Here is a 26,225-nt window from a genome sequence, read left to right as displayed (position 1 = left end):
GCTTGATGGTGAAATAGTCTGGCTACTCCATTGGGAAGTTGCGCAAACACGTGGGTTGTCATCTTTTTCGTTTCGTCCATAGAATTTTCATATTTCACCCATTTAAAGGAAACTTATTATTATGGCGGTTCGTGTTCAATTTGAAAATAATAATGAAGTCGGTGTTTTTGCAAAGCTGACAAATAATTACTGCTTGGTAGCTATAGGTGGATCGGAAAATTTTTACAGGTACTATAAGCACAATGCATAGCGCCTTATTGTCATGATAGAATCGTTATATATCTTGTTGGCTTTTTTTTTTACTTACTGTGGCCCACAGTGTCTTTGAATCAGAATTGTCTGATACAGTCCCAGTTATCCATACATCAGTTGCCGGGTGCAGAATAATTGGACGGTTGACAGTTGGTGAGTCCTTAGCTGATACCAAAAATTTGACAACAATCAATGTTGTTTATTTTCCAATCTGCTTGTTCAATAGCCAACAGGCATGGTATACTTGTGCCAAACAGCACTACAGACCAGGAATTACAACACATTCGAAATTCCTTACCAGATTCCGTCAAGATCCAGCGTGTTGAAGAACGCCTCTCAGCTTTAGGAAATGTAACTTGTTTTACCATCAATTGATGGCCTGTTTAGAATTGATACATATTTCATTATGCATTTTCTAGGTTATTGCGTGCAATGACTATGTTGCCTTAGTTCATCCTGATTTGGACAAAGAAACTGAGGAAGTGCTTGCAGACACATTGAATGTGGAAGTTTTCCGTCATACAATTGCAGGCTCTGTACTTACAGGGTCGTATTGTGCCTTCTCTAACCAGGGAGGTATTGTTCATCCAAAAACTACTGTAGCAGACCAAGATGAGCTCAGTTCTCTTCTGCAGGTGCCTCTAGTGGTAAGTGCTAAGATAGGAAGGAGTGGTAATAGGGTAACCAACTACAATTTGTGTGCTTTTATTTGTTTTTTTTATAGGCAGGAACAGTTAACAGAGGTAGCGATGTAATCGGTGCCGGCTTAGTAGTAAATGATTGGTCAGCTTTTTGCGGATTCGATACGACAGCTACCGAGATCTCTGTCATCGAAAACGTTTTCCGTTTGAATGAAGCCAATCAACCGAGCGTCATTACTACAGATATGAGGGAATCGCTAATCGAAACGTAAAAAAACTTCTTTTGAGTAAGTAGGATAAACTTCTAACTTTTTCCCCTTTCAACAGGCTGACGTAGATGCTTGCAACGGACATCCAAATACTGTATCACACGGCTTGAATAAACAAGTTAACATACAATATTGCATTTGCTGCACTTAGAATGTAACAATCAAAGCCTGCACGTCGCAAAATGCTAAGCTACTCATCCAATCAAAGAGAAATAAAGTTCTGAATCGAAATGGCAATGGCCTTCCTCTGAAAGTCATCATACTATTCAATGGTATCAGAAATCTTTCACAATGCCTCAATTAATCCATTTAAAAAACCATAGGTCTTGCCATAAACCTGAAGGAAAACAAATTTACCATATTTTGGCTTACTGTATAGCCTGACAGTCGTAATTTAAGTTCACAGCTCGGCTCATCCTGTTCGTGTGGTTTTCCCTGTTTTATTAGATTTCTATGCATCCTGTTACATAATGGATTTCTACCGTGAAGAACAATCCCCCCCCCCCCCCCAAAAAAGCTAATTTGAAGCACTTTCAAGTAGAATTTTACGCTGTAAAGTGAAGTGCCAGGTGAAGTTTATTCAGGGCTGGTAAAGCATACTGCTAGGTTGAAAATCCTATAATCATTTTGATTTAATGCGATTAGGTAACTTGCAAGATAAAAGGAAAGGGAATGTGCTAGTACCAAGAGCTGGTCATTCAGGTATTGAGTAATCGAATCGCTTAATTGCATCCGAAGTTCCTCTTCAATATGGGACCACAAAAGCTCGGTCATTTGGTGGACGATCTCAATGTAAGTATCGGATGTACTACCCGCGTCAGAAATCTGTAAGTAAAATAAGCGTAAAGTCACCTTGCCCTCGATACTACCTGAGCGGCAACAAATGAAAACGGAAATACGGAAAGACCGTAGAATTCAGAAGTTGCAGAACCGTATATCAGTGGGGTCAGCACCACTTTGGTCAAACTATACACAGTACCTAGGAAATAAAAAAAAAAATGAGACAGAAGCAACCGATTAGATTAAACTGAAGGTTTATTGCTAGTCAAGTATGTCTTTGGCATTTCAGTTTGATTTTACGACCAACCTAATGGTTAGTGCAGTTTAAGAATTGATGTCGTTTGCAATGGATCTCTTTTCTGCAGAGGAAGCAACAAAGTTGCATTATCAGAAATTCCGATAAGTTCCCATTTTATAACCACAATCGTAATATGTAATTTCCAAAAAAGAAAAATGTATCTCATTCCGGTGCAATAGCCTATCTGTTTTTAGAATATTCGGCAATGCCGTAGCATTTTTGAACAAACACACAGCACCAGTGCAACTAAACAGACGCCTTACCGTCGAAAAGGACAGATGTCGTCCCATTTGACGACACATCCAGCAAAGTCATATCAAATGGCCCATTTCCGACAATGGGATAAAAATAGTGATGACTGCCAATAATGGTGTAAAGTCCGCTTATTTTCAAATCAGGAAGTGATAAAGACACATTGTAATGCGACTCAGATGTTTCATAGACCACCGGTACCTGCACCGAAGAAAAGCCGAGGGATGTAACATTCCTGTTGAAATACTTGATTAGAATTTCATTACGGCTAATATAAGATCACATGTGATTTACAATTATAGTTAAAGATACTTCCGGTGAACTATAATAATTTTGATCTTACGTCGCATTGACATCTGCCCGGAGGGCACTTTCGCCATCTTGCATGCGGAATGGGAAGCTGTTATTGGCAAACCATGGGTCGAAAGTCGGGATGTTCAGCCCGGGAACTCCATTGTCCATTAGATCAACAAAATCTTGCCAGCACTAGACACGTTCAGACGCGTACAGACACGCATGCAGACAACGCGTGGCAATAAAACTGAAAGTGAACCATCTTTAAATGAAGATTTCACAAGAAGAACCTAATTACTTGTTTCACGTAATCCTCCAACGTGCTTTTTGCAATGTGTATCCCAGAAATCGTCACTTGGAACAAAGATCAGCAGACGAACAAGATTCACCACGTTGTGAAAAGGTAAGAATTGTAAATTCAAAAAAAAATACTTACTGGCTCCTCCATAAAGACGAAAGCAGGGACTAGATATCCCTACAATGAGTAATATCGTTATCAAATGCTTGTTCATTACTTGTGACTTCCTGTCGAACGTGTGATAAATTTAGAGTAGGCAGAACAGGTTTGAGCGCCCAAAATGAATATATCACCAACTCTAATAATATCTTGAACAATTCGTAATTTTTTTTCTCTAAATGTCCCTTTTTGTGGTTCTTCATTTGTGATAACGATTCCTATCTAACGATAGGAGGGCACGATAGGATGGTACACAATTTCATATGGGGAAAGTAACCGATGGCGCCCTTTGAGTTGGGATGGTTCAATAGTCAATTGCGACACTATTTGTATCTGTCAATAATCCGTCAACCGTCAAGCATGTTTTCTTTGTTAACAGACTCTAAAACCCATTCTGTTATTGAAAGTACTGTACATACTGTACATAGCTCAATGTCATGAAGGAGCCACGCTATCAGCATCCATTGCTAACACACGTGCTAACTTGAACAAACTAGATTCAAAGTCAACATCAATTTCATGATGTTGAAATTGAAGCTTGGGACGAGGCTTTCGTAACTGAATGGTATTTCGGACGACATTGAACTTTTCAGCTTGGGTTCGGTATCGCAAAAGGTTTATCATCTGTTTGGTTATTGTTTTTGCATTTGCTTCGTTTAGGAGGTACAATATCATCACGCCCACATGACGCACGAGCAAGTATTTGTCAAGACTTTTGTCTAATCAATAGACAGGCTCAAAGAGAAAGAAAATGTATTAAAGTAAATTCTATTTGTGCAACTGTGGGCGTGGTACAACAACAGGTGTTATTTTCCAAGCGTGGTACATTGCCCACGCTTGGAAAATCTTTGAATGATTGTCATTCTAGATCTTTCGTGCTTTTGAAAGGGTTATAGTAGACATTTTTTATAATACTCAACGCCGAGCGGCATGTTTCACTTGTAAAGCTCCTGCGTTTCTATTTTAAGGACAATAATGAGAGATTTTGTTGAGTAATTGGTACAATAACATAATCCTGGCTTTAGTCTGTTTGAATTTAAAAAAAAAAAAATTTCCTTAGAAGTCTGTGGTTCTGTTTCTTTTGGCGCCCAATTTGTTACATGCATCCGCTTGAGTTGTTTGGTGCCGCGGCTAGATGTCGTTGCAATCGTAGTCGTTTTGAATTTTTTTTACGCTCTCCTTGTTAAATGATTTTGATTACGCAAAACACTATTACGATTGAGAAAATTGTTTTGCGTAATATAGTAGTAAAAGCTTTTCGTATTAAACTTTCCAGCAAATCTTAATAGACTGTGATCAATTGTCAATTGCTAGTCACAATTCGCTGCGCCGCATTTCCATTTGCCAGTTCCCATCTGTGAGAATATCAACGTGTTACTGCTACGTATCCCATAAAACATTTTGCGATACCTTAATGCCAAGTATTTTGGGGGAAACATGACGTATTGGATTTTTTTTCACGGCAAACACTTTCATCAATTGCTTTCTAAATCATTTTTCTCTCCCAGCCGTTCTCTTATGCGGCTTATCTCTTTTTTGTTTTTTTACTGTCAGCTTTGGGTTGCCAAACCCAAACTTCACTCCTTCGCGGTTCTACTGATAAAAGGGAAAATCCTTTGCGGTTTTTTCCTTTTTAACTTTCAAAGTTACCTTTCTGTGATGCATATCAGTAAAAGGGTACGAGTTAATGTAAGCTCGCTCCCAACTAATTTCAAAGGATGCATAAACATTTACACGAAAATCACAAATGTTTATACATGACTTCAGCAACAACAAGAAATCAATCTACCTGAGTTGTAGACAGATCCATGTAAATATGCTTACATCGAGCTGGTCCACAACGGGCTAAAATGTAGCGACAAAAACAGGTAGATTGATTTCTAGAACCGAATTAGGTGATGACCGCTTTTCTAATCTTTTAACGCTCTATCGAATTTCAATGGGTCAAGATCGTCTGGTTTGTCCACAAGTTTAATCAAAGTTTGCGCATGCCATTGAAACTTGGAAGACGTCTCATATATTTAATGTTGTTCGCGTAAATCGTGCAAGTAGCTACAGTGAAGGTCCAATTTTCACGATAGCATTTATCCCGAAAGCATAGCGGTACTCACGGTTGAGCTGGCCTGTTAATATGTAAATATTACAGTATCCGCCGCCATTACACACATGCCAGAGGCCCCGGAGCTTGACACGAAGAAAAGCCGCTTCTTCTTTGGCTGTGGCGCACACGAGCCTTTCTTTTGGGCAGGGGAGGGACCAACTGGAGGTAGAAGAAAAGAGAAAGAGAAACCGCTTTCGATTTCAACCTGCGTGGCTGCGTGGCCTACCGCCTGCATGTATTCAGTGGTTCGGCCGTCGAGTGACGTGAACGAGTGGCTAGTTTTTAGTTGCCATCGCCGTCTTAGAAAAAAGCCAGTGTGTAGACAGTTTCCGCCATTAACAGACCTTTCCCCGATTTGCCACCAGACATTGTTCAACTCGTTTCCATTGCAAAAGCTCAGTGTGTTTTCCCATTGTTTTGTTTTTGTTTTGTGTCGTGAGTGCTGAGACGGCCATTAGGCACGCGTTGAAATTCGGCCCAGCTGGTTTCGAATCGTAGGGAAGAAAAAATGTACACCTGTTGTTGACAGCCACCTTCAAACGACCTGATTGGCTGAGCAGTGAATTTTTCGTCTGAAATTAAAAGAAGAAAAACAAGAGAAACATTGAAGAGGCCAAGATGGAAGGCGACGACACTGCTTACATTTCGCACAGCGGCCTGGTAGCGCGAAGCCCGCAAGGGCACGCAGCCACCAGTATGCCCATCAAAGGCAACGAGGAGATTTGGGTGGAGATTCAGACGCACACGTTCCGCAACTGGGTAAACGACATGCTCAAGGAGACGGGTTTCCAGGTGCGCGATCTAAGCACGGACCTGTGCGACGGAGTCCGGCTTGTAGCCTTAATCGAGGTCCTTCAAAAGCGCAAACTTCGAAACGTCCTCCGACCCGTCAACCAGCACCAGATGCTGGAAAACGCCACCACCGCCTTGAATGCCATCACGGCTGATGGAATCAAACTTGTCAACATTGGTATTATATTTGAACATCTCGATCCCTTATACCAATAACATCGGGGATTAAAAGCGATAGAACAAGGACGGCCGATGTGCGTTGAACATCTGTGAGACTCGACCTAAATTTGTAAGCTCGACAAAGGACTAGAATGCAGTGGATGTGGCACGACGCACCATCCGCTGTGGCGAAAGAAGAAAAAAAAAATAAGAATTCCACTTTCACTCTCGCGCCGTATATGGCAAGGCTTGCTCTTCCGTTTCTAACCGTCTTCGTATCTCTTGCGCGAGCTAGTGACGTAATCAACTGTTTGTGAAGGGCTACACCGTAAATACCTGCGCACAACAATAGAATCGCTAAAGGTGTTGAAGAGTCAAACATTTTGCTATTTTTGCAGAGCATTCCAGTACAGAATTCTTACGTTTTTTTTTTTCCTCCCCTTCCAATACAATCGACTTCAATCTTCCATTCACCTCGCTCTCTCTCTCTTTTTTCCCTTTGTTTTCATCTTATCTCCTCCCCTCCTTCCTCTCTTTCTTACCTTCACTTTCACATACACAAACACACGCATTCTCTCTTTTCGACCGCGGCTGCTCTCTCAGCTGATCCCCAAGCGAAAGTTCACGTTGATGGTCTTTTGTTGGCCAAGCCCTTTTATGGTTATAGTAGAGGGGCGTGATCTCGGCCTGCGCTGCTGCCAGGTTCACGCATTCAAGTCCCTATTTGAATCTTCTAGCCGATTCGAAAGTACGAGCCAAAAATTGAATTAGCATTCGATTCCCACCTGTTTTTGCGCTGACCGTCTCTTTTTAAATGTCAACTGGTTTCGTTCGTGAGCAAAGGTATGAAGTTGTCTTGTACGTACTCGTTTTTCGGTACGTGTCTTAATTGAAAGCGTTTCCGGTCAATGCGCGTGTCTGCGCGCACGTTTAACCATTTAAATTTGTACATCAAGCTTTACGCAATCCCATTGTTCATGTTTCGTTTTAAATATTTAAAAGGTTGTTGACCTTGCAATTGATGAACGTCCCCGAAATGCAATTAGCCATTGACTTGAGCGCATCAGCCTCTACAAACGAATCCCGTTAAGGAAAGTCTATAGTGTTTTCAGCATCGTCATCGAAGAAAATGTTAATCTTGAGAACATTCTTTTTCCGAATGTAGAAATGCCTTTACGTTTTCACCCGTGATCGTTGGCGGTCGTCCGTATTCGGCTAGAGATGCATATAGGGAAAGAGATCGTCGATTGTTAACGATGGCAAAAGAGGGATCGCTATGAGGCCACGTCTCGCCATCGAAAAAAAGCGTGAAAGTGGAACGCTATTTAAGGAGTAGAGCATGTAGAACGACCTTTTCTAGAAAAAAAAACCAAAAACAATTCAACCAAAAATGATTCGTTTCAGCTTTCTCTCCCGATCGTGTTGCTATTTGCTTGCAAAAAACGAAGCAACTCGACGAAGGTGATTTAAAAACGTACCCATAAGGCAATCCACTAGTGAATCAGGGTGTTTTATTATGCGCTGGTTGGTGGCAGACAAGATTTGACAGCTAAATGAGCGGCGGCGAATTAACATATGGTGAATGAACGATGGCCGCGTGCGGCCAACAGTCTGGTGCGCAAAGACGGACGCGTTTGTCAGCGACGAGAATAGATGTAAGGAATTCGAAAAAAAAAACTATTCAAGGCCGATAGCCCTTGGCCGCTCACCTTCATTTGTTTTGAATTGCAATCGTGAAAAAAAAATCACGCAGTTTACCTTCTTTGATTGGGAAATGGGCAGTGACATCAGCCGGTGTAGTACTCCTCCCATGACTGTCCACCTCCCTTCCTAAAAAGGATAGCGCCATTTTTTTTTCACGCCTTTCTAGGGATGCAAATGTAGATAAGATAAAACTGATGACTTTTAACGAATGCAAATGTTATTTATTTTATTCATTTGCTAGTCGTAGTTTGAGGTTTTTTAATATTGGGCGTGGAGAAGGTCGAAATGCGAAAAACTCGAGGCGTTGTAAACAGATTGGCGTGGCGGGTTCCGCCCTGCACGAAACATATTATTGACAAGCTATTGCTAGTTATAAGCAAAACAATGTGATCCCCAATGAGGTTGTGTTCCATCGACACCAAATAAGTCAATTGATACTTTAGAGGCGTAGTTGTGCCATGCCTAACGAAAATGAACCGCCTTAAATGGTCTGATTTTACCTCTCGTTATTTTTGCAGGTAACGTGGACATTGTCAATGGAAATCTGAAACTCATTTTGGGCCTCATCTGGTCACTGATTGTGCATTATCAAATCGGGCGTTCCAAATTCCCACCTAAAAAGTTGATGTTGGCATGGCTCAAGGTATTCTCATCATTACATTATTCATTTCAGATTTTCTCATTAAAATTGATGTAATTTTTCCTTATCGTGATAATGAATGTTGTTTTATAGGCCGTTTTGCCAGAGACGGGTGTTCACAATTTCACGACCGACTGGAACAGTGGAATACGATTGGCCGCTCTATTGGATTATTGCAAACCTGGTCTGTTCCCTGATTGGCGTGAACTCGATCCCAGAAACAGGTGATTTTTAAAGGGGTGACTTGAATTTTGAAAAACAAAAATAGTAACATGATTTTCATTGGGATACAGCGTGGAGAATTGCCGGCGTGCCATGGAACTAGCCAAGAAAACTTTCGACATTCCGATGGTGTTGGAGCCGGAATATTTGGCCTCGCCGTATTTGGATGACCTGTCCGGAATGACTTACCTCTCTTATTTCATGAAAGAGAATAGTCCTGGATTTTTTGCCACACTGCGCTGGGTCAACAGTCAGATACCTCAATTGAAAATCAAGAATTTCACGGTACTGCCCGATAGAATTTTATTTTTATCCGTTTAATTAATTTATTCTCCTTTTCATCATAGTCAAATTGGAATGACGGTATCGCAGTGTGTTCGTTGGTTCGTTCCCTCGGAGGCCCTGTCCCTGAATTTGAGAAGCTCTCGCGCGATCCTGAAAACTGGGAGAGCAATCTTGAAATTGGCAAGTTATCCTGCTGTTTTCTTTATCGAGATTGATTTTTATATAATCTCATTTTGAATTAACCAGGACTTCATGGAGGTGAACGGCTGAACGTTGAGCCGGTGTTGAAAGCTGTCGATATGGCAGATCCTAATGTTGAACACTTGGGTGTGATGGCCTACGCTGCCTATTTTCAATGGGTAAAGGCACGTCCAAAGCCATGTGACCGATTGAAAATCACGCCCGATGCCAAGACCGTCCGCGTTCATAACCCGGTAAGCCCATGTTTGTTTACAACTTTGCGTTGATGGAATTCTAAACAGATTTTCAGCAAATGTGATCGCTTTGCTAAAGACGTTGCTACGTAGTTCGCTTAATTGGGATTTACCAGAATAACCAAAGAAAAGGTTTTCCCACTTGCTAAAACAAATTATGTATTTGTTTTGGTTTTAATATCAAGTACCTTTAGCTTTCGGTAGATGTCGCTAGAGGTAAAACCATAGGTAGCTGAAGAAACTAGCGCTAAAAATGGGTGTGGCCGGTTAGCCGGCTACGTTTTTACCTGTTGCTTTCAATTTGGACTTAAATGATGAACAGATGGGTGGAACTAGTAGATGTTAAACCAACACACTGAACGATGACGTATCTACACCTTTGGTGTACGTGGATATAGTTCTTTTAAGAACGGTTCGTTCAACTTGGTCAAGGTTTTTGATTATCGGCTCTCATTCACGCACATCTGGGAGTGCCTCTTGTTCATCGATGCCTTTACAGGGTTTTTAGCTTATAGCCATGTAATTTTCCAGCTCTCATAGCGTACTATAAATTTAATAGTTAAAATAAAGCAAATCGTGCCGGAGCATATTTTTGTGTTCCGTACGCTGATGAGATTCAACGCAATTTGTAAACAAAATTTATGGCCTGGCAAACCAAACAAAAAAAAATCAACACGACAGTTTTTTTATTCATTGCGTTTTTGGTTAATTTTGGGCGTGTAACGAAACCGTTAAAATTTCTGAAGCGCGAGAGGTGGGAAGCGGAAGTCAATAGGCCGGGTTGCGATGCTAAAACACGTGAAGAAAAAAAAGGGGGGGGGATGGAAGTGGTAGGGAAAAAAAGAAACTGGAAGAGAACGGAGGAGAGCAGTTCTCATATAGAAAGTACTTTATTTGTTCACGCAGTTATAACCACGGGTGACCATTCGCTAGCCCGCGGTTCTTACCGTTCCAACCCATTTTTGAGAAACTCTTCCTGTATTTAACCATCGTTTAAATAACGAAAGTAGCCCTTCGCCTAAATTGAAATTGACGTCCGTTTTTTTTTTTTTTTCTGTTACACACCACCATTTTTGATTTTACATTTCGCATTCTTTTGTTTTATTGCAGGCTGGTTTCAAAATTGAATACCTGGTGCCAGATATTGACATCAAGGAGATAACAGCGGTGGTGCGGGGGCCCAGCGGCGAAGTAGAGTGTCGTCTCAACTTGACTCCCACGGGTGGATCCGGCTCGTTTATTCCCACAGAAGTCGGCATGCATGAGGTTCGTATGGGCTTCTCACGAGACCTGGAAATAAAATGAAGGGAATATATGTCCAGCGCAAATGGCCGTTGTCCAGCCGCAACGCCCGCCTTCCAATCGTCTCGGATGGCGTATTATTTCGATAGTGACTATGAACGAGAGTTTCCACTTAAATGCCCAGTTTATTGCCAACAGCTTCACTGAGAGGCCGTTCACATTTTGTATTTTTTCATTACTTTATGTTTCATTCGTTTAGTTGACTGTGTACTGCGAAGGAGAAGTGGTTACCGGTTGTCCAGTTCGCATCCGTGCTCTGCCGGATCTATCGCAGATCATGTTCTCCGGAATTGATCCGTGTGCGCTCGGCTCCATCGTCGAGGTTTTGGTATTATTTTGCCGCCCGTCCGTTTCTCGCTTGGATTATCCTCGTTCAACTCATTTCTTTAAATCTTCAGATCAATTCAAACGGTGCCGGTGGAGGGGCGCTGGAAGTGGAGGCTAAATCGCCGACCGATCGCATACTCAGCTGCCCAGTTACCAACGATAATGGAGTGTACACAGCAACGTTCCAGCCGGACGAGGCCGGCGAATGGAAGATATCCGTCACTTATGAAGGAGAGCACATTCAAGGCAGTCCATTCACCTGCTTCGTTTTCGATCCGCACGCAGTCAAAGTAAGTGCAAACGCTTCATTTAATGTGTTAATAACAAGATGCAATTTTTGATGAATTCTTGGCGGAATTGCGTTAAGATAAAATGGCAATGCTCTTATCGGATAGAACCGCAAGGTCAACGAAATATTTTCCTCTTTGCCACTAACGAGCGTCTCCTTTTTTCTTTGGGAGTGTGAACGAGTCTCCCATACGACTCACGCGGCCGCGCGCATCTGTTAGCCAGAAAATACTTTCCCACGCCAGCAGCTACTGGCGTCGATACGCGTGAAGCGCTTGCATTAAAACAACTGGCAAAATTGCAAATGTTATTGAAATTTTTCCTTCTTCGAACAGTTGCTGGATTTGACCGGAGCCGTACCTGGCGAGAAATTTACCTTCACTTGCGACGCTTCGGAAGCCGGATGGGGTGAAGCCAAATTCGACCTGGTCCATCGTGGTCGTTCCATACCGCACAATGTCCGCGAGGTGGAGAAAAGCATCTACATGATCACGTTTACGCCGCAGGAACGAGGCAAACATCGTGTCTACGTCTACTATAACGGCATCGAAGTCAGAGGTACTTTAATTTCATTTTAAGCTATCTTTCGAGGATCAAGAACAAAATCAAGTCTATTTTAACAACAGGCTCGCCGTACAGTTTACGTGTAAGCAGCGGCAACAGCGCCGATAAGCATAATCACTCACGAGATTCGAAATATGGAGCCACTGGCAACGTCACGTCCAGTTTCAAATCGAAAGACACGACGCAAGACATTTCAGCAGAAAGTGAGTACATCGATTTAAATCTAACGACGGGTAAAAAAAAACAATTGGTAACGGTTTCATATTGACTGTGTGCGGGCTAAAGATAATCAACTCCCGTTTTATTTTCAAATTTTTGGCGCGCTAAACTAACCCGACAGAAATTCTGAGGCAAATCAGTGCTAACCACCAACGAAGCAAAGCTAATTCCATTTACAATCATCGGCACGGCCACGGTCTTTCGCTCGGCGCAGGTATTTTTTTTTTTAAAACTAACCTATTTTAACACCTGTTAATTGGTGCCTTAATATAAACCCAGCGCTTATAATCGCAACTAATCCGCTTGAAAATAACGTTGGCAATTTGTGCAGATGTCAACAACCGATCATTGAATAACTCGTCGTTATTAGTGGACAAGGGCTACAGCACGTTGGCCACCGACCGTCGCCATCTAACGGAATTAAATCAAGAGAAAAGCTATTCGAGCCTCGGTCGTGACAAACGGCTGAACTCGGTCGAGCGTGAAAACAAATTACTGTCGCCGGAGAAGGTCCTGTCGCTAAGACGCAACTCGGACGCTGTGACGGCCCAGCCGTTGAGCTCCCTCTTTCAGCAGAACAATGCGGAAGAAATGAACGGGATTGGAAGATCGACGTTGAAGACGTCGCGTGATTTCACGACCGAATCGAGTCGTTACGTCAATGAGACGTACGAAATGAAATCCAATCACTTGTCGAATAAACACGAATATTCTTCCAATGAGCTCAACTCTCCCATCAGCCATCTGTTGGCCAATAAAAGCGAAAGACTTGAAACGAGTCGAGTGGACAAGGCGTCGAATGTCAAAGGTAAATCTACAAGTAGTTTCGGCTTTCCTCTTTTAATTGTAACACGTTTTTTTGTGGTTAGTGTCTTCCATGGCGCTGGGTGCCACGCCCTATCGTCGAGACTCGTGGGATGCGATGGCTAAAACAGGAATTGGTCTCAGTCCCGATGATAAATTAAACAGCTCCCCAGGTAAAAAAAAACCTGTTTGATTGAAAATTACGTTTTTATTTTGGATGTTAACATTCCAATACCGGTTGGGAAACAGACCGATTCATTGACAGATCGAATGCGACAGTGGCGCGCAACCTGTTTGATTCGGTCCACGATGAATCTGACGCTGTCCATTCACGTTTAACCGCCAAACGTCAGATCGACTTAACCAACGTGACGGTGACGGGCGACGGTTTGAATTTGGCGTCAGTCGGACGCACCACTACTTTCGCCATCCAGTCACGCGACATCGATGCCAAGGATGTCATCGTTAAAGTCACAGGTCACAAACCTCTTCACCTTTTGTTCTTATCGATTACGTGCGCCCAACTTTCTATCCAATCATCGATTAGCCAATAGTCACACAACATTCGTGCCTCTAGAAGCATTTTGAATGGCGTCATAGTTTCATGATGAACAGAAGGAGGTTATGCTAAATTATAGTTCTGATTTCATTTAGGCTGATTTCTTTTTTTCAGCCACATTGAAACGCACGCAAAATGTCGGCCATTTTTTTTTATCATAGATTATCAACGGGGTTACGTTCCATGATTTAGTTGTTACTTATGGTACTCCGTTCCGACTATTCCGCACCATTTCTTATCGAGTTCAGTTAGCGTAACTGTACCGCATCGATTACCTGCGTCATCTCCTTCTAAAAATTTCTAATAAACATTTAATTGCTTACACAGCCAATCTAACTTTGCTGATAATATTGTTGACGACAGGTCCCAACCAGCGCGTCATTCCCGTTCAGATTCAGAAAACCGTTGGAGGTGTGAACGTGTCGTTCAGCGCCACCACAGTCGGTGAACACGTCATAGATATTCAAGTGAAGAATCAACGTCTTTCCGGTGCTCCCTTCAGGTATGTTAACACGTTCATTCGTTTCCTGTTTTATTTACCTTTTCGTATTCACCTGTGGTTGGGAATGAGGAGTAGAACTGGAACATCGAAGAATTGTTTTGTATTTTTATGCTCAAGGATTTCGTGGTAATAAGCGGATATCCTCTGGGAGCATTTTAGCACCTTGAATTTGGTTACAGTCTCGCTAAAGTGTTTTGTCCGAATTAATCCTCTTGCGGCTATAATCTGTTTGTGTGCACATCAATCAGAAACAGACGGGCTGCATTCCCAAACCGCTTGGAAAAAGTTTGGGTACGCTGGCCGAGTGCTAACTGTCATTATCGTTGGGAATGATTTTCTATATTCCAATTTGCTGTGTGATTTGATGGCGCTTTAATCTCACCATAGATGATCTCATTCCCAACATTTTTCAATCAACGTATTTTTTTTTTTATATTAGATGTTTTGCCTACAATGCCCAGGAAATTCGAGTCGGCCGTGTGCCTAGTGGCGTAGTGGGCAAACCAGTGGAATTCGAAAGTATGTGATTCCATTTTTGATTCGATCTTCACAGAACGTTATATATAAGGTATGATTGTCTTTTTTTTTTTTTTTCTTTCAGTCGATGGTTCGACAGCCGGATCGGGTAATCTAGAGATACTCGTCAACGGAGGACACGTGACTAGTTACGTTCGTGAGCTTGGCGATCAGTGTTTCTTAGCTTCGTTTGTGCCCCATCAAGCCACTGTTCACACCATTGAGGTATTGCGATGAAGCTGTGTTAGCAAAATGTGCGTTTGAATTAAACTCTTGAATTTTATTTCCAGATGAAATTCAACGGTGAAACTGTGCGGGGTACGTAATTTCCTTTTATTTTCTTTTATTTAAAAATGTGGCAACATTCGTCGGTGGTGTTTTTTCGATTAGTCAAGTCCCATATTTAGGCTGCAAGGAAGTGAAGCCAACAAGTTGCGTTTGCTTTAAAAATAAAAAAAGCAGGGAGGGCTACTATGCGTGTAACTCAGGTACGCCTCGAGAGGATCCAATTGGGTTGCTCTTGTATACAGTCTTATCTGTCTCTTGTTTTTATTTCGAAACGAGTTCTCAGTTTTGGCGTTCGCACAGGTTTTCATCACTGCCTCCCTTTGCTTTGTCCTATTTATCTATTCCTCCTGGCACGCATTTTTCTTTTTACCTTTTCTTTCCATCCTTCTTTTCACAGGTGAAGAGGAGGGGGGGAAAACAGAAAGGGGGGGGGGGAGAGAGAAGGCAGGTACCGGTTTCAAAGCTGCATTGCTTCTAGCTAGCGTTTGACGTTCCAGTCCCAGTCTCTGTTGACTTACTGCCATCGCTGCACTCGAAAACCCCGCATGTTAAAGTCGAAATCCAACTGGATAAATCGAAAATACTAGTGAAACTCGTCTTCTTCTTTTTTTAAAATTGTGCTCAGTTGTGTGAATAGTGAATCTTCTTTTCGGATTAGCTAATTTCATTTTGCATAGCGTCGGCAGCAGACGACTCTCTGCCTCTTCAACAGGTAAAACACATTTCGTGTCAATTCTCTAATACTTTCCTCTATTTTCTTTTGAACGTAATTGATTAAACACTGGCTGATGTTTGAAAAAAAGGGCAAAAAAAAATGCAAGTAATTTCTAATTCTGCATTAGTTTTTAAAAAGGATGAAGGGTAGAGAGTTTGACAACCAGCAATACTTGAGGGCGTTTCCGTCGATACAGCACAGAAGTGATTGACCTTTTTATTCCGTTGACTTTGGCAGTATGTTTAAACCTTGCCTGGAAAAAAAGAGTAAACAATTCCGAAAGAGGAAATGATTGCATCGGTTGAATGTTCAACCGACTGCAACTTGTATACGTCAGTCACGTATTCCTTTCAGGAAAAGGCTTTATTTTTTCCTCGCATACATTGCTAGAATGTCTGTGAATATGTGAAAACTCCATTTCCGGGATTTTATTTGATGTAATCTAGATCTTTTTTTTTCGCTATTATTTAAAAAAAAAAAAAACACCGGAAAGCTGTTGGTATTCTCGCATTTTATTCAAATCGTTAGTCACTGGAGGGGAAATGAAAATGTGCTTTCGTGGAGTGACCTGATATTGTGGAAGCATTTCTGTAATTTGTGCACCTACGTTACACACACACCTTGACGAGTTTGCATGATACCTCTTTAAGGGAGGAAGCCCATCCCACTATGCAAAGAGGACTGAGGTGGTGTGTCTGTGAAGATTGTGGCTCAAAAAGAATGAAGTCTACCTTTCGTAGCTCTGTCTCGATGGCCCCAGGGCAATGCAGCAACGGTTCTTTTTTCTTTTTCTTCTCATTTCTCTCCATTTTCAAGCAATTCTTGTGGGTCAGGATGCGCTTATGTAGCTCGAGATCGATGGTGACTTGCCGCACGCCCCAACCGGCCTTTCTGGGAAGTAGACGCAAGCCCCTCACCTGTGTTTACCCACAGTGTTTCTTTCGTCTATATCTCTCTTTATTTTTTCACTACCCGTTCGCATTTTTGAATTCTCACAAACTTTTTTCCCATCTCGCAAATCAGAGTATTCGGATTTCAGAAAGAAAACGGTAACGTGACCATTTCTTTTCGTTTCGCTCTGTTTACCTATTTGTTCTATGGAACAGACGGCCCACCACGTTGACGAGTACATTTCTTTTCAAGAAAAAAATGGCATCGTAGAAAGATCAGGAATTACAGATTGAAAAATTGTTTAAAAAGAACGAGCGGTCCGTGTCGTGCCTTCCGCATTCAACAGTTTATTAAATGTTGTCTTGATTGCATGCACAATAGGCAGTCCATGGGAAGTAGAGGTGTCTGAGGGATCGAGCACAATGCTGTCGAAGGCAACCATCAAACCGGCCGTCGTCGGAGGTGAAGGAGTGCGCCATTTCGCAGCGGGCAAGATCGCCTCGTTCGATTTGGATTTGCACGGGAAAAACCGCGACGCAGCCACCGTTTCCATCACGAGTCCATCCAAGAGACAACTCTCATCGCGCATTGTTGACGGGCCAACTAACCAAGTGCACCGTGTCGAATTCAACCCATCGGAAGTGGGCAGCTACCTGATAGACATCAGCGTTGACGGACTCAAGATCCAGGGCAGTCCCTTTGTGGCCAAAGCCTACGACAGCTCGCTCATTCGTGTCACCGACGTCACCAATGGCGCTGTTGGCCAGCCGTGCCAATTTCGAGGTAATTTAATTGCATTTCTGTTTTTAAATTTCTTCTTAATAATACGGTGAATTTCAATTAGTGGATGCGAGCCAAGCTGGCGAAGGACAGCTGGAGATATCCATTAATGATGGAGAAGTACCGAATCATGTCCAGGTGCTCGGAGGTGGCAAGTGTTTAGTTAGTTTCACTCCCGAAATTGCCAAAGTTCACACCATCGAAGTAAGTCTTCGATTTTTGCATAATGCTTAAGCAATCAATAATTGTGCCGTTCTTTCTAGATTAAATTCAATGGAGAAGTTGTACCAGGTAAGCTTACGACTGTTCCTCAATAATCGGAGTTTCATTCTAATGTCTTTTTTTTTCCAACAACAGGATGCCCATTTGTGTGCAAAATAGCCGACACCAGCCGGGTATCCGTTTCGCTGCGCAACATGGAACTTGTTGCCGCGGGTGAAGTGGCTCAATTTGAAATCACCGTCGACGGAACTGCCAACTCTGAACTAGCCGTCGCTGTTAAAGGTAAATTTAACATTAACAGCCCTTTTTCTCAATTGTAATTGATTTGATCTACCGAAAACAGGCCCTACCACCAATTTACCGGTCAAAATATCCGGCGGTGCGCGCAATACTTTCACGGCCGAGTTCAGTCCGCGTGAGGTTGGCTCACATACCATCAGCGTCGATTACAACGGATTACCTGTCACTGGTACGCCGTTCGTCTGCAAAGTTTATGATTCAAAGAAGGTCTACGTCAGTCCCATGCCGACCGGCGTACTCCGGAAGAATTTACAGTTCACCGGTATATTGCATTGTGGTGCAAACTAGTTGGCACGAAATTTACATGATTGCATTTTTTGAATAGTGGACGCCAGTCAAGCAGGAGAAGGCAATTTGGAAATCACCATCAGCGCGCGAGGTCGCAATATTCCGACAAAAGTTCATCCACAAGGAAGTGCTCGCTTCGCAGTCAGCTTCGTCCCTTTGGAGGCCATCGACCACGTGATTACCATCACATTTAACAAAGAAGCTGTGCCTGGTATGCTCATTTTTATTATATTCGAAACACGATTAAACAACTCATTTTTTTAAAAATAAACCAATAGGATCGCCGTTTAACGCTCCCGTTTTCACCGAGCCCGATCGCATCGTTGTCAGCGGCCAATCACTAGCTTCATCTGCTGTCGGCAAAACTTCATATTTCAAGTTGAGCAACGTCACAGGCAGCGTTGAAGATATTGAAATCAACGTTGAAGGTACGTTTTCATTGATATTGTCATTAGTTCAGAAAATTCAGTGTAAAATCCTCGTTATTTATTCTTCAAGTTACTGTCCATTTCAGAATGAGTGTGTCTTCATATTGTCTTTGCTCCAAATGCTAAATTTTAATTCCATTCTAGTCTCGGTCACATCACCAGCTCGATTTACTTTTATGATGGCAGAAAGCCAATTTCTTGATATAACTATCGTTACAGAGCCTTCTCAGTCTCTCTCTTTAGTGAGAGACACACAACACGAAAACAAGGAAGAACAGAATTCCAGTATTAGCATCTTCTTTCTCTTTTCTGTTCCAGGATCCTCTCCGTACCGACTGAGAGACTATTAGACCTTTGACATGACTTTATTTCCTACTCATTTTTCTCATAATTTCATTAGACATCCAAAAGAACCAAATTTAAAAAAAAACATTTCTTGCATTACTTTCTTTTATTCTACCTTTTTAATTTGAAATCTAAAACATTTCTCTCGACCAATGTAACTTGGTGGGCTGTCTATATTTTTTACTCCTTCAGGAATTAACTGTTGTAGACTTCCAAAAATTTTCTTCGTTATGCCAACTTCCAAATTTCAAGCATCTTTTTTTTAGAGTTTATCAAGTGACTGACAAAATACGACCTGAATGTTTTACGGGCTTGAACGCTTTTGCATTAACTACTTTGCAGTTGTCGATTTAGAATGTGGTGTTTTTTTTTTTTTTGGAAATAATGATCTATTAATGAATGCCAAACCATCGCGCTGCTATTAAAACCCACGTGGAAACGAGACTTTTTACTTGTGATGAGAGATGCAACGTTAAGTACGACGGTTGTGCACGACTATATGCAGGGCCATCTTTGGGACATACGGTGGCCGCTCAAGTGAAAGACAATGGAGACCAAACGTTCCAGGCAGAGTTTACGCCCAAAGTGGCTGGCGAACATCGCATTCATGTCCTATACGAAGGCCAGCCTGTTTCTGGATCACCATTTAGCTGCAAGGTCTATGACGTGACTGCCATCAAAGTCAAAGAAGCGGCTAAAGGCGTCGTCGGGAAGCCCGTCACCTTTTTAGGTATTTCAACAATCTCTTTCCTCTGATCAAATTTACAAGTTTTCAAGTTTACGAATAAGTAACGTGTATGTACTTGCTCACCGTAACATTGTTGATTGTGTTCTTTCATGGAATGTTAGTTGAAACTAGCCAAGCGGGGCCTGGTAATTTGGAGGTGACCGTCAATGGTGGCCAAGTACCTACGTCGGCTCAAGCACACGGCCTGCACACCTACGCCATCTCGTTCACACCTAAAGACCCAAAGCCACACGAAGTAGAGCTTAAATTTAATGGAGAAAATGTTCCAGGTACGAGTGGAAAACATAACATCAAAATCTAATTTAGAAAAATTGTACAACAAAAAAATTGCGTAACTTCCTATAAAATTAATGTCTGAATTCTTTCCTTGAACAGGGAGTCCTTTTATTTGTCAAGTGATCGACTCTCGCCAGGTTCGTGTAACTGGCGATGGATTAGAGAAAACATCTGTCAACCGTCCAGCCTCTTTTCTTATCGACGTTCAAGGCCAGCCAAGCACATTAGACGTTAGCGTTCTATCACCGTCACGTCGTGAAGTTCCTTCTGTAATTGAAACTGTGACAGAATCTCGTTATTCTGTTACCTACACACCAACGGAAGTCGGTAAAATCATGTTCAAAATCGTTGCATTTAAAAGCCCAAACAGTTCATTCATTATTCACTGTATTCAACCTCATTTCACATCATTCTTTCAGGTGATCACAATATTGAAATTAAATACGCCGACCTTCCTATCCACGGAAGTCCATTTGTGGTCAAAGCTTACGATTCGGCAAGAGTCCGCGTCACTGATGTCAACAATGGGGTGGTCGGCAAATTCGTTTTCTTCAGCAGTAAGTTGCCGATTCTATCAATCATTTTATTTTTTTAAAGCTTAACGAGGTTTTTTATTTGTTTTATAGTCGATGCCAGTCAAGCGGGAGCCGGAAATTTGGAGATAATCGTTTCTGTCAATGGCCGACATGTTCCGAATTACGTCCAATCCGAAGGCAACGCCAAATTCAAAGTCAGCTTCAAACCTCAGGAGCCTCTCCCGCATACGCTGAGCGTACGATTCAACGGAGAAGCTGTTCCAGGTAACCAGATACTTTTTAAATACTGGCATGTGTGTTATGTTTTGATTGTTTCAATTGCGTAGGGTCACCGTACACGTGCCGAGTGACGGATGCCAACCAAATTCTGGTATCGGGAGCTGGCGTTAAAATGTCGCCACTCAACAAGCCTGCGTCTCTGCTAATCGATTCACGTGGAGCTGAAATGTCCGACTGTAAAGTCAGTGTCATTTCTACTAGTGGGCAAGACCTTCCTGTCAACCTAGAAGTCATAGAAGGTGGTAAATTTAAAGCGGATTTCCTTCCATTCGAAGTTGGTACGTACGCACTTTCTGTCTTGCTTAATTTATCAGATGAAATTATGAATTGGCTTTGTTTAATAGGTCCCCATACTGTATCAGTGGTGATGAATGGGGATGAACCAGTTGGAAGAAGTCCTTTCATCTGTAACATCTACGACGTATCAAAAGTATTAGTCACTGGATTGGGCTGTGCCAAAGTAATGCTGTTTTTCTTGTTTAATTCCTCAAATATCGAAACTTTATTAACAAATTTCCTACAATAATTGCTTACAGGTCGGGCAGTCCATCACCTTTACAGTAGATGCATCCCAAGCTGGTGAAGGGACGCTGGAACTTGTGGTGACAACAACAAAGTCGTCGGTCAAAGCAGACGTACGTGCACGAAGTCGTGGTCTGTACGATGTCACCTTCATCCCACAGGAATCTGTGCCTCATTTTGTGAATATCACGTTTAACGACGAAGACGTACCAGGTAAAACGATCTTACTTGAGAACTGCCTAAGTGATACTAAATGTTCTTGATTCATCTCGGAAAGGGAGCCCATTCAAATGCGAAATCAGTGATGACGGTGAAAATGTTGGAGTGGCCAGTCGGGCACTAATCGAAACGAAACAGGCAACTGCCAACGGAGATGGTCTTAAAGAAGTTGCTCTAGGAGCACCAGCCTTTTTCGAGGTCGACACTCACGGCATTGACGGTTTGGTTGACGTCAAAATCATTGGTAAGTGTTGTCGAGGATGTCTAATTAAAATCTATAACTCACTGGCTGTATTCTGTCAAAGGACCTGGAGGAAGCATCATTGGCAATCAGATTACCAGGACGAAACATGGAATCTATCGTGTAGAATACGAGCCTGAAGTAGTTGGTACCTATCGAGTGGAAATCTCGCATCAGGGCAAACCCATTTCCAATCACCCGTTCTATGTAGAAGTCACCGATCCAGCCTCAGTCCGTATTGCCGAAGTGCACGAAGCTTACGCCGGCAAAGAAAGCTACTTTATACGTAATTATTTGCTTTTATTTTCAAATTCAATTAGGCTTTAATCAAATTATGTATTTTGTAAATGTAGTTGATACTTCGGAAGCCGGTCGTGGAACTCTGCACGTAGCTCTGCGAGCGGCCAACCAAAGTGTCAAGCATAATGTCCAAAACTTAGGCAATGGACTACTGAAAGTAGTTTATTTTCCTAAATTACCGATCGCACATCGGGTCGATCTGAGATACAGCGGCGTCCATGCTTCAGGTTCGAAGAATTTTGGTTACTGGTTATGTAAATGCCTTGACCAAAGTATGGCATTATGCTATATCGGATTTTTTCAATTGTTCTAACAGGTTGTCCATTCGAGCTTAAGGTGAAAAATCCTTATTTGGGCAAAGAGATATTGGCCCACGGTATGGGTCTTTACCAATGCCGAACCGGTCAGATCAACTCGTTTATAATTGACACGCGCGGCAGTAGCACCAAATTATTCGACGTTGTAGTAGCCGGACCCCAAGACATGGCCGTGCCAGTTCGATGCTATCAGCAAAAGGACGGCAACCTACTGGCCCAGTTTACAGCACCAGTTTCAGGTGGCTATAGGATCGATGTTCTTTACGATGGCAAACCACTTCGCGGATCACCTTTCACTGCTCAGGCGTATGACGCTCAGAAAGTGACGGTCGACAATGTTCGCAGTGCCAACGTCTCGGTCCACGATCCCATTTCTTTCCAAAGTAAGAAAAAATAATCATTTGATGTATGGCTTTCTAAAATAATTTGAATATTTTAACTAAATGAAACTCCCCTGAATTTAGTTCGCAAACGAGAAGCCGGCCTCACTTCCATTGACGTCACAGTGGTTACACCCACGTCGAAAGAGTTGCCGCTTGAAGTCAAATCGCTTCCAAATGGAGAGGGTGATTTAGTCGAGTATCATCCGACGCTTCCTGGAAAATATTGTTTTAACGTCATTTGTGGCGGCGAAGCAATACCAGGCTCACCTTTCATTTTCGTTGCCGAAGAAGAAGGATTGGCCAAAGCTCACGGTGAAGGATTGCTTCACGGTATCGAAGGAGTGCCTTCACAATTCAGTATTGACGCCCGGGGACTTGCCGGTGAACCAACTGTCCAGGTAAATCATTTTAAAACATTGATATCTGATCAAGCATTTCATTTATGTTTGCGCAATTTTTCGTGGCCGTAGATTGATGGACCGGATAGCGTCTGCAAATGTCAAATCATACGAGAAAACACTGGAACGTTCCGAGTGAATTTCACACCACTCGAAGTTGGCATTTTTGACGTTCGCGTTTTGTGGAACGGCCGAGATATTCACGGCTCACCTTTCCATCCGAAAATCATTAATCCACGAAAAGTTCGCGTTATCGGGGGATGGGAGGCACTTGTTGATAGCAAAGATAAACTGATTCTCGCCGTAGGTGAAGAAAAGAAAATTAGTTTTGACACTTTGGATGCTGGACCAGGTTTGTTAACTTAATAACGAGTGATGGCTGCAAGTTTCCCAAGCTCTCTTCTTTCCATTTTTATTCTAAACATTGCAAAAGAGACTTGGTAAAAACCTGCAGCCATCATGGAATATTTTATACCCTTATTTAAGTCTAAAATAATTGCAGAATATTTCTAATTTCTTTGTTTTCTCGTCAATTTCTAAATAACAGGTGTACTGATGGCCGAAATCAAGGGTCCATCGGGTCAGGTGAAAACAACGATCGAAACACCAATGCCACATCGTACTAGGGTATGTTTCACTCCACTGGAAGTAGGTGAATATTCCACCAAGTTCACCTGGAACCGCGTGCCTTTACCCAACTCACCCCTTGTGGGCGTCACCAGTATCGCTCTCCCTCCTGAAGAAAGTAGTCACGTATCCTCTAACAAATCTCGAGCCAGTAGCATCAGTAGCTCGGGTAGCGGAGGTGACCATAAAGTCATCCTAACAGGAAAAGGCCTAGCCAAAGCTATGGTCGATGCCGAAGCTGAATTTACCATTGACGGATCACGGGCTGGCCCAGGTACATCTAATATTTTTTTATTACCTTCTGTTGTTCAGTCTCAAGAAACTCGTATTTAAAAAAAGGAATTCCGGAGGTGACGATGACTGGCATCAAATCGGATTTAGACGTAACGTTAAGTTTAATCGGTGATAACATGTATAGAGCAAGTTACAAACCAGACGCTGTTGGTGTTTACCTGTTGAACGTTATGTGGGCGGAAAGGTACTCTCGTTCTTATGTTATCATTGGATAGTAAATCTAATTTTATTCGATTTTTGCAGGCAAGTGAAAGGGTGCCCTTTAAAAGTTACAGTCACCTCGACCGTGGATGCCTCCAAAGTCATTTGCTCCGGTGAAGGACTGAAATGGGGAATCTTAGGCCGAGAAATCAAGAGTTTTATTGACACCCGTAATACTGGACCTGGTAAGCCTTGGCTTTTAATAGGCAATTGCGTTTTAATCGTATGTTATTGCTATTTTTACGCGGAATGCTCTATTGCTGTAGGGCTCATATGTCGGTGTAAGTGAGGATATATTTTGTTCTTGAACGAGTGGAGAAAATGTTCTCCACTCAACCGCGTTTTGAAGTGGATGAGCTAGAATTTTTCATCCAACCTCAATCTAACTTGTTTTATTCGGGTGCAATTCTTCTATTCTTTGTCTATCATGTTTCCTAGGTGAACTTGCCGCTCAATGCGTTGGCCCGCACAAAGTTGCATTTTGTGAATTGTTCGACCACCGTGACGGAACTTACAGTTTGAACATCAAACCACAAGAACATGGTCGTCACGTTCTTAATATAAAATATGGAGGTAGGCACTCAGTCAATGACACAGTATAGCCACATTTAGACGAAATTTCCATGGAACATCGTGAACGTTTCAGAAGCGATTTCATTAATGCCGTGATTTCATATTAAAGTACTTTTATATTTTTTTTTTTTAGGGGAACCTGTTAACGGCAGTCCCTTCAGTTTGCGTGTAATGGGGGCACCCGACGCCACAAAAGTGAGAGTACACGGGCCAGGCATTGAACACGGTGTCTTGGCCACGTTTCAAAGCCGGTTCTTGTGTGACACTCGTGGAGCCGGTGCCGGTCAGTTGACCGTACGTGTACGAGGACCCAAAGGTAAAGCTGATTAACCCTTTCTGAAATGTGTTGAATACTTCACAATCGATCTTTATTAGGGGCGTTCCGAGTTGAAATGCAAAGAGAAAATCAGAAGGATCGCTCAATAGTCTGCAAATATGATCCAACAGAGCCTGGAGATTACCGAATAGAAGTGCGGTGGTCCGGAGAGCACGTCCCTGGATCTCCATTCAACGTTATGATTTTCGATACGCAAGAGGAACTCGGCCGATTCGTTCAGGTTCTTTATATTTAAATGATTTCTCAATACGCTACTCACAAATTAAGTTTTCTTTGCATTTGAAATTTACCTAAGTTTTATTTAAATTCATGTTCCTTGCTAAAAAGGTAATTGTGAATATGGCGTAGTAGCAATTGTCAAGCTATATTTCTTGCACCGTAAGGGCTGACAATGTTCCATTATCGGGAACATGACTTAAACACTGTAGGGACTAACTCCAAATTTCGTTTGTGCAGGGTGGTTATTCTCCGCAGCAAGGCAACAACGTTGGAAGTGAATTTTACGGAGGAAGTATGGGCTATTCAACTGGATTTGGACAGATGAATCTAAGCGCAGTGTCTTGGCGAGGGTCTCAGGCGCAGCTGTAAAATGTTCTGCCCTTTATGAATCAAATTGTCGTGATTTCTTATAATCGCAGCTTGTTTTTTTGTGCGTTGCTTTTCCACAACCCCTCAATCAATATGTTTCCATAAAGTTATCTTCTCACACCATTCGATGACGAAAACTTATCGGCCGGTTCTCATCTTATTGTGTTTCTTTTTCGGCGTTCAGCTCCACTTGTTGTTCATTTTCAATCGTTGGCAAAATTATAAATAAGGTCGTATGCCTTTTGGCACACATGTTGAGATAGACTTATAGTAACCAAAGCATGGTTAGTCGTCGCTAGCTACCCTCTAACAATAATGTCGCTCTTTAGTGAACAAAATACAAATACTGCAAATGAAAATAAAATCCACTAAAATAACTCGTTTGGTTTTTATTCTTTGATTTTGGTTTTTAATTATATTTGTTCGAGTTGTATTGGGTCAAATGTCTCGTGGCCAAGAATTCGAAGA

At 42.2% G+C, this 26,225-nt stretch overlaps 3 protein-coding genes across 6 annotated transcripts; 2 read left to right on the top strand and 1 right to left on the bottom strand.

The window, feature by feature from the left end:
- The first annotated feature begins 43 nt into the window (after positions 1-43).
- On the top strand, positions 44-1,389 carry LOC130704088 (eukaryotic translation initiation factor 6-like). Its single transcript, XM_057525572.2, has 6 exons — positions 44-228; positions 320-405; positions 479-603; positions 672-899; positions 977-1,161; positions 1,221-1,389. Exons 1-6 carry the CDS (start codon positions 122-124, stop codon positions 1,228-1,230), a joined length of 741 nt encoding a protein of 246 aa, XP_057381555.1. The 5' UTR covers positions 44-121; the 3' UTR covers positions 1,231-1,389.
- A 331-nt stretch (positions 1,390-1,720) lies between these two features.
- On the bottom strand, positions 1,721-3,406 carry LOC130704087 (uncharacterized). Its single transcript, XM_057525571.2, has 7 exons — positions 3,223-3,406; positions 3,085-3,140; positions 2,836-2,978; positions 2,504-2,727; positions 2,062-2,141; positions 1,847-1,987; positions 1,721-1,778 (listed from the first exon to the last, which is right to left on the bottom strand). The coding sequence occupies exons 1-7, from the start codon at positions 3,296-3,298 to the stop codon at positions 1,743-1,745; spliced, it is 756 nt and encodes a 251-aa protein (XP_057381554.1). The 5' UTR covers positions 3,299-3,406; the 3' UTR covers positions 1,721-1,742.
- Positions 3,407-5,612: 2,206 nt separating this feature from the next.
- On the top strand, positions 5,613-26,137 carry LOC130704089 (filamin-B-like). 4 transcript variants are annotated; one of them, XM_059496473.1, is made up of 47 exons: positions 5,613-6,314; positions 8,518-8,642; positions 8,733-8,863; positions 8,933-9,146; positions 9,209-9,326; positions 9,393-9,580; positions 10,691-10,846; positions 11,082-11,210; positions 11,281-11,499; positions 11,833-12,055; positions 12,124-12,264; positions 12,402-12,494; positions 12,651-13,088; positions 13,150-13,257; positions 13,334-13,561; positions 14,007-14,145; positions 14,585-14,664; positions 14,747-14,886; positions 14,952-14,979; positions 16,937-17,338; positions 17,400-17,539; positions 17,599-17,626; positions 17,693-17,839; positions 17,901-18,119; positions 18,183-18,356; positions 18,424-18,573; positions 19,424-19,648; positions 19,768-19,935; positions 20,042-20,269; positions 20,362-20,499; positions 20,569-20,742; positions 20,805-21,035; positions 21,102-21,217; positions 21,294-21,492; positions 21,557-21,742; positions 21,804-22,025; positions 22,093-22,266; positions 22,356-22,739; positions 22,821-23,137; positions 23,210-23,489; positions 23,685-24,038; positions 24,104-24,242; positions 24,302-24,444; positions 24,698-24,832; positions 24,966-25,148; positions 25,208-25,389; positions 25,626-26,137. In XM_059496473.1, exons 1-47 carry the CDS (start codon positions 5,963-5,965, stop codon positions 25,755-25,757), a joined length of 8,820 nt encoding a protein of 2,939 aa, XP_059352456.1. In that variant the 5' UTR covers positions 5,613-5,962; the 3' UTR covers positions 25,758-26,137. The 4 variants fall into 4 exon arrangements, with proteins under 4 accessions (XP_059352456.1, XP_057381556.1, XP_059352458.1 ...); XM_057525573.2 differs by having other exon boundaries at positions 12,612-13,088; XM_059496475.1 differs by lacking the exon at positions 12,402-12,494.
- The last annotated feature ends 88 nt before the right edge of the window (positions 26,138-26,225 follow it).

This window comes from Daphnia carinata, chromosome 8 (genome assembly GCF_022539665.2).
Source record: "Daphnia carinata strain CSIRO-1 chromosome 8, CSIRO_AGI_Dcar_HiC_V3, whole genome shotgun sequence".
NCBI classification, from domain to species: Eukaryota; Metazoa; Arthropoda; class Branchiopoda; order Diplostraca; family Daphniidae; genus Daphnia; species Daphnia carinata.
This window is presented reverse-complemented; position numbering and strand designations above follow the sequence as displayed.

Coding starts and splice junctions, on each gene's coding strand:
- LOC130704087 (XM_057525571.2), bottom strand. CDS start 3,298: ATGAACAAGCATTTGATAACGATATTACTCATTGTAGGGATATCTAGT. Junction 3,141..3,222: donor TCGTCTTTATGGAGGAGCCA/GTAAGTATTTTT, acceptor CTTTGTTCCAAG/TGACGATTTCTGGGATACAC. Junction 2,728..2,835: donor CGGGCAGATGTCAATGCGAC/GTAAGATCAAAA, acceptor GTATTTCAACAG/GAATGTTACATCCCTCGGCT.
- LOC130704089 (XM_057525573.2), top strand. CDS start 5,963: ATGGAAGGCGACGACACTGCTTACATTTCGCACAGCGGCCTGGTAGCG. Junction 12,495..12,611: donor CGGTCTTTCGCTCGGCGCAG/GTATTTTTTTTT, acceptor CAATTTGTGCAG/ATGTCAACAACCGATCATTG. Junction 14,146..14,584: donor CTTTCCGGTGCTCCCTTCAG/GTATGTTAACAC, acceptor TTTTTATATTAG/ATGTTTTGCCTACAATGCCC.
- LOC130704088 (XM_057525572.2), top strand. CDS start 122: ATGGCGGTTCGTGTTCAATTTGAAAATAATAATGAAGTCGGTGTTTTT. Junction 604..671: donor GCCTCTCAGCTTTAGGAAAT/GTAACTTGTTTT, acceptor TGCATTTTCTAG/GTTATTGCGTGCAATGACTA. Junction 900..976: donor TTCTGCAGGTGCCTCTAGTG/GTAAGTGCTAAG, acceptor TTTTTTTTATAG/GCAGGAACAGTTAACAGAGG.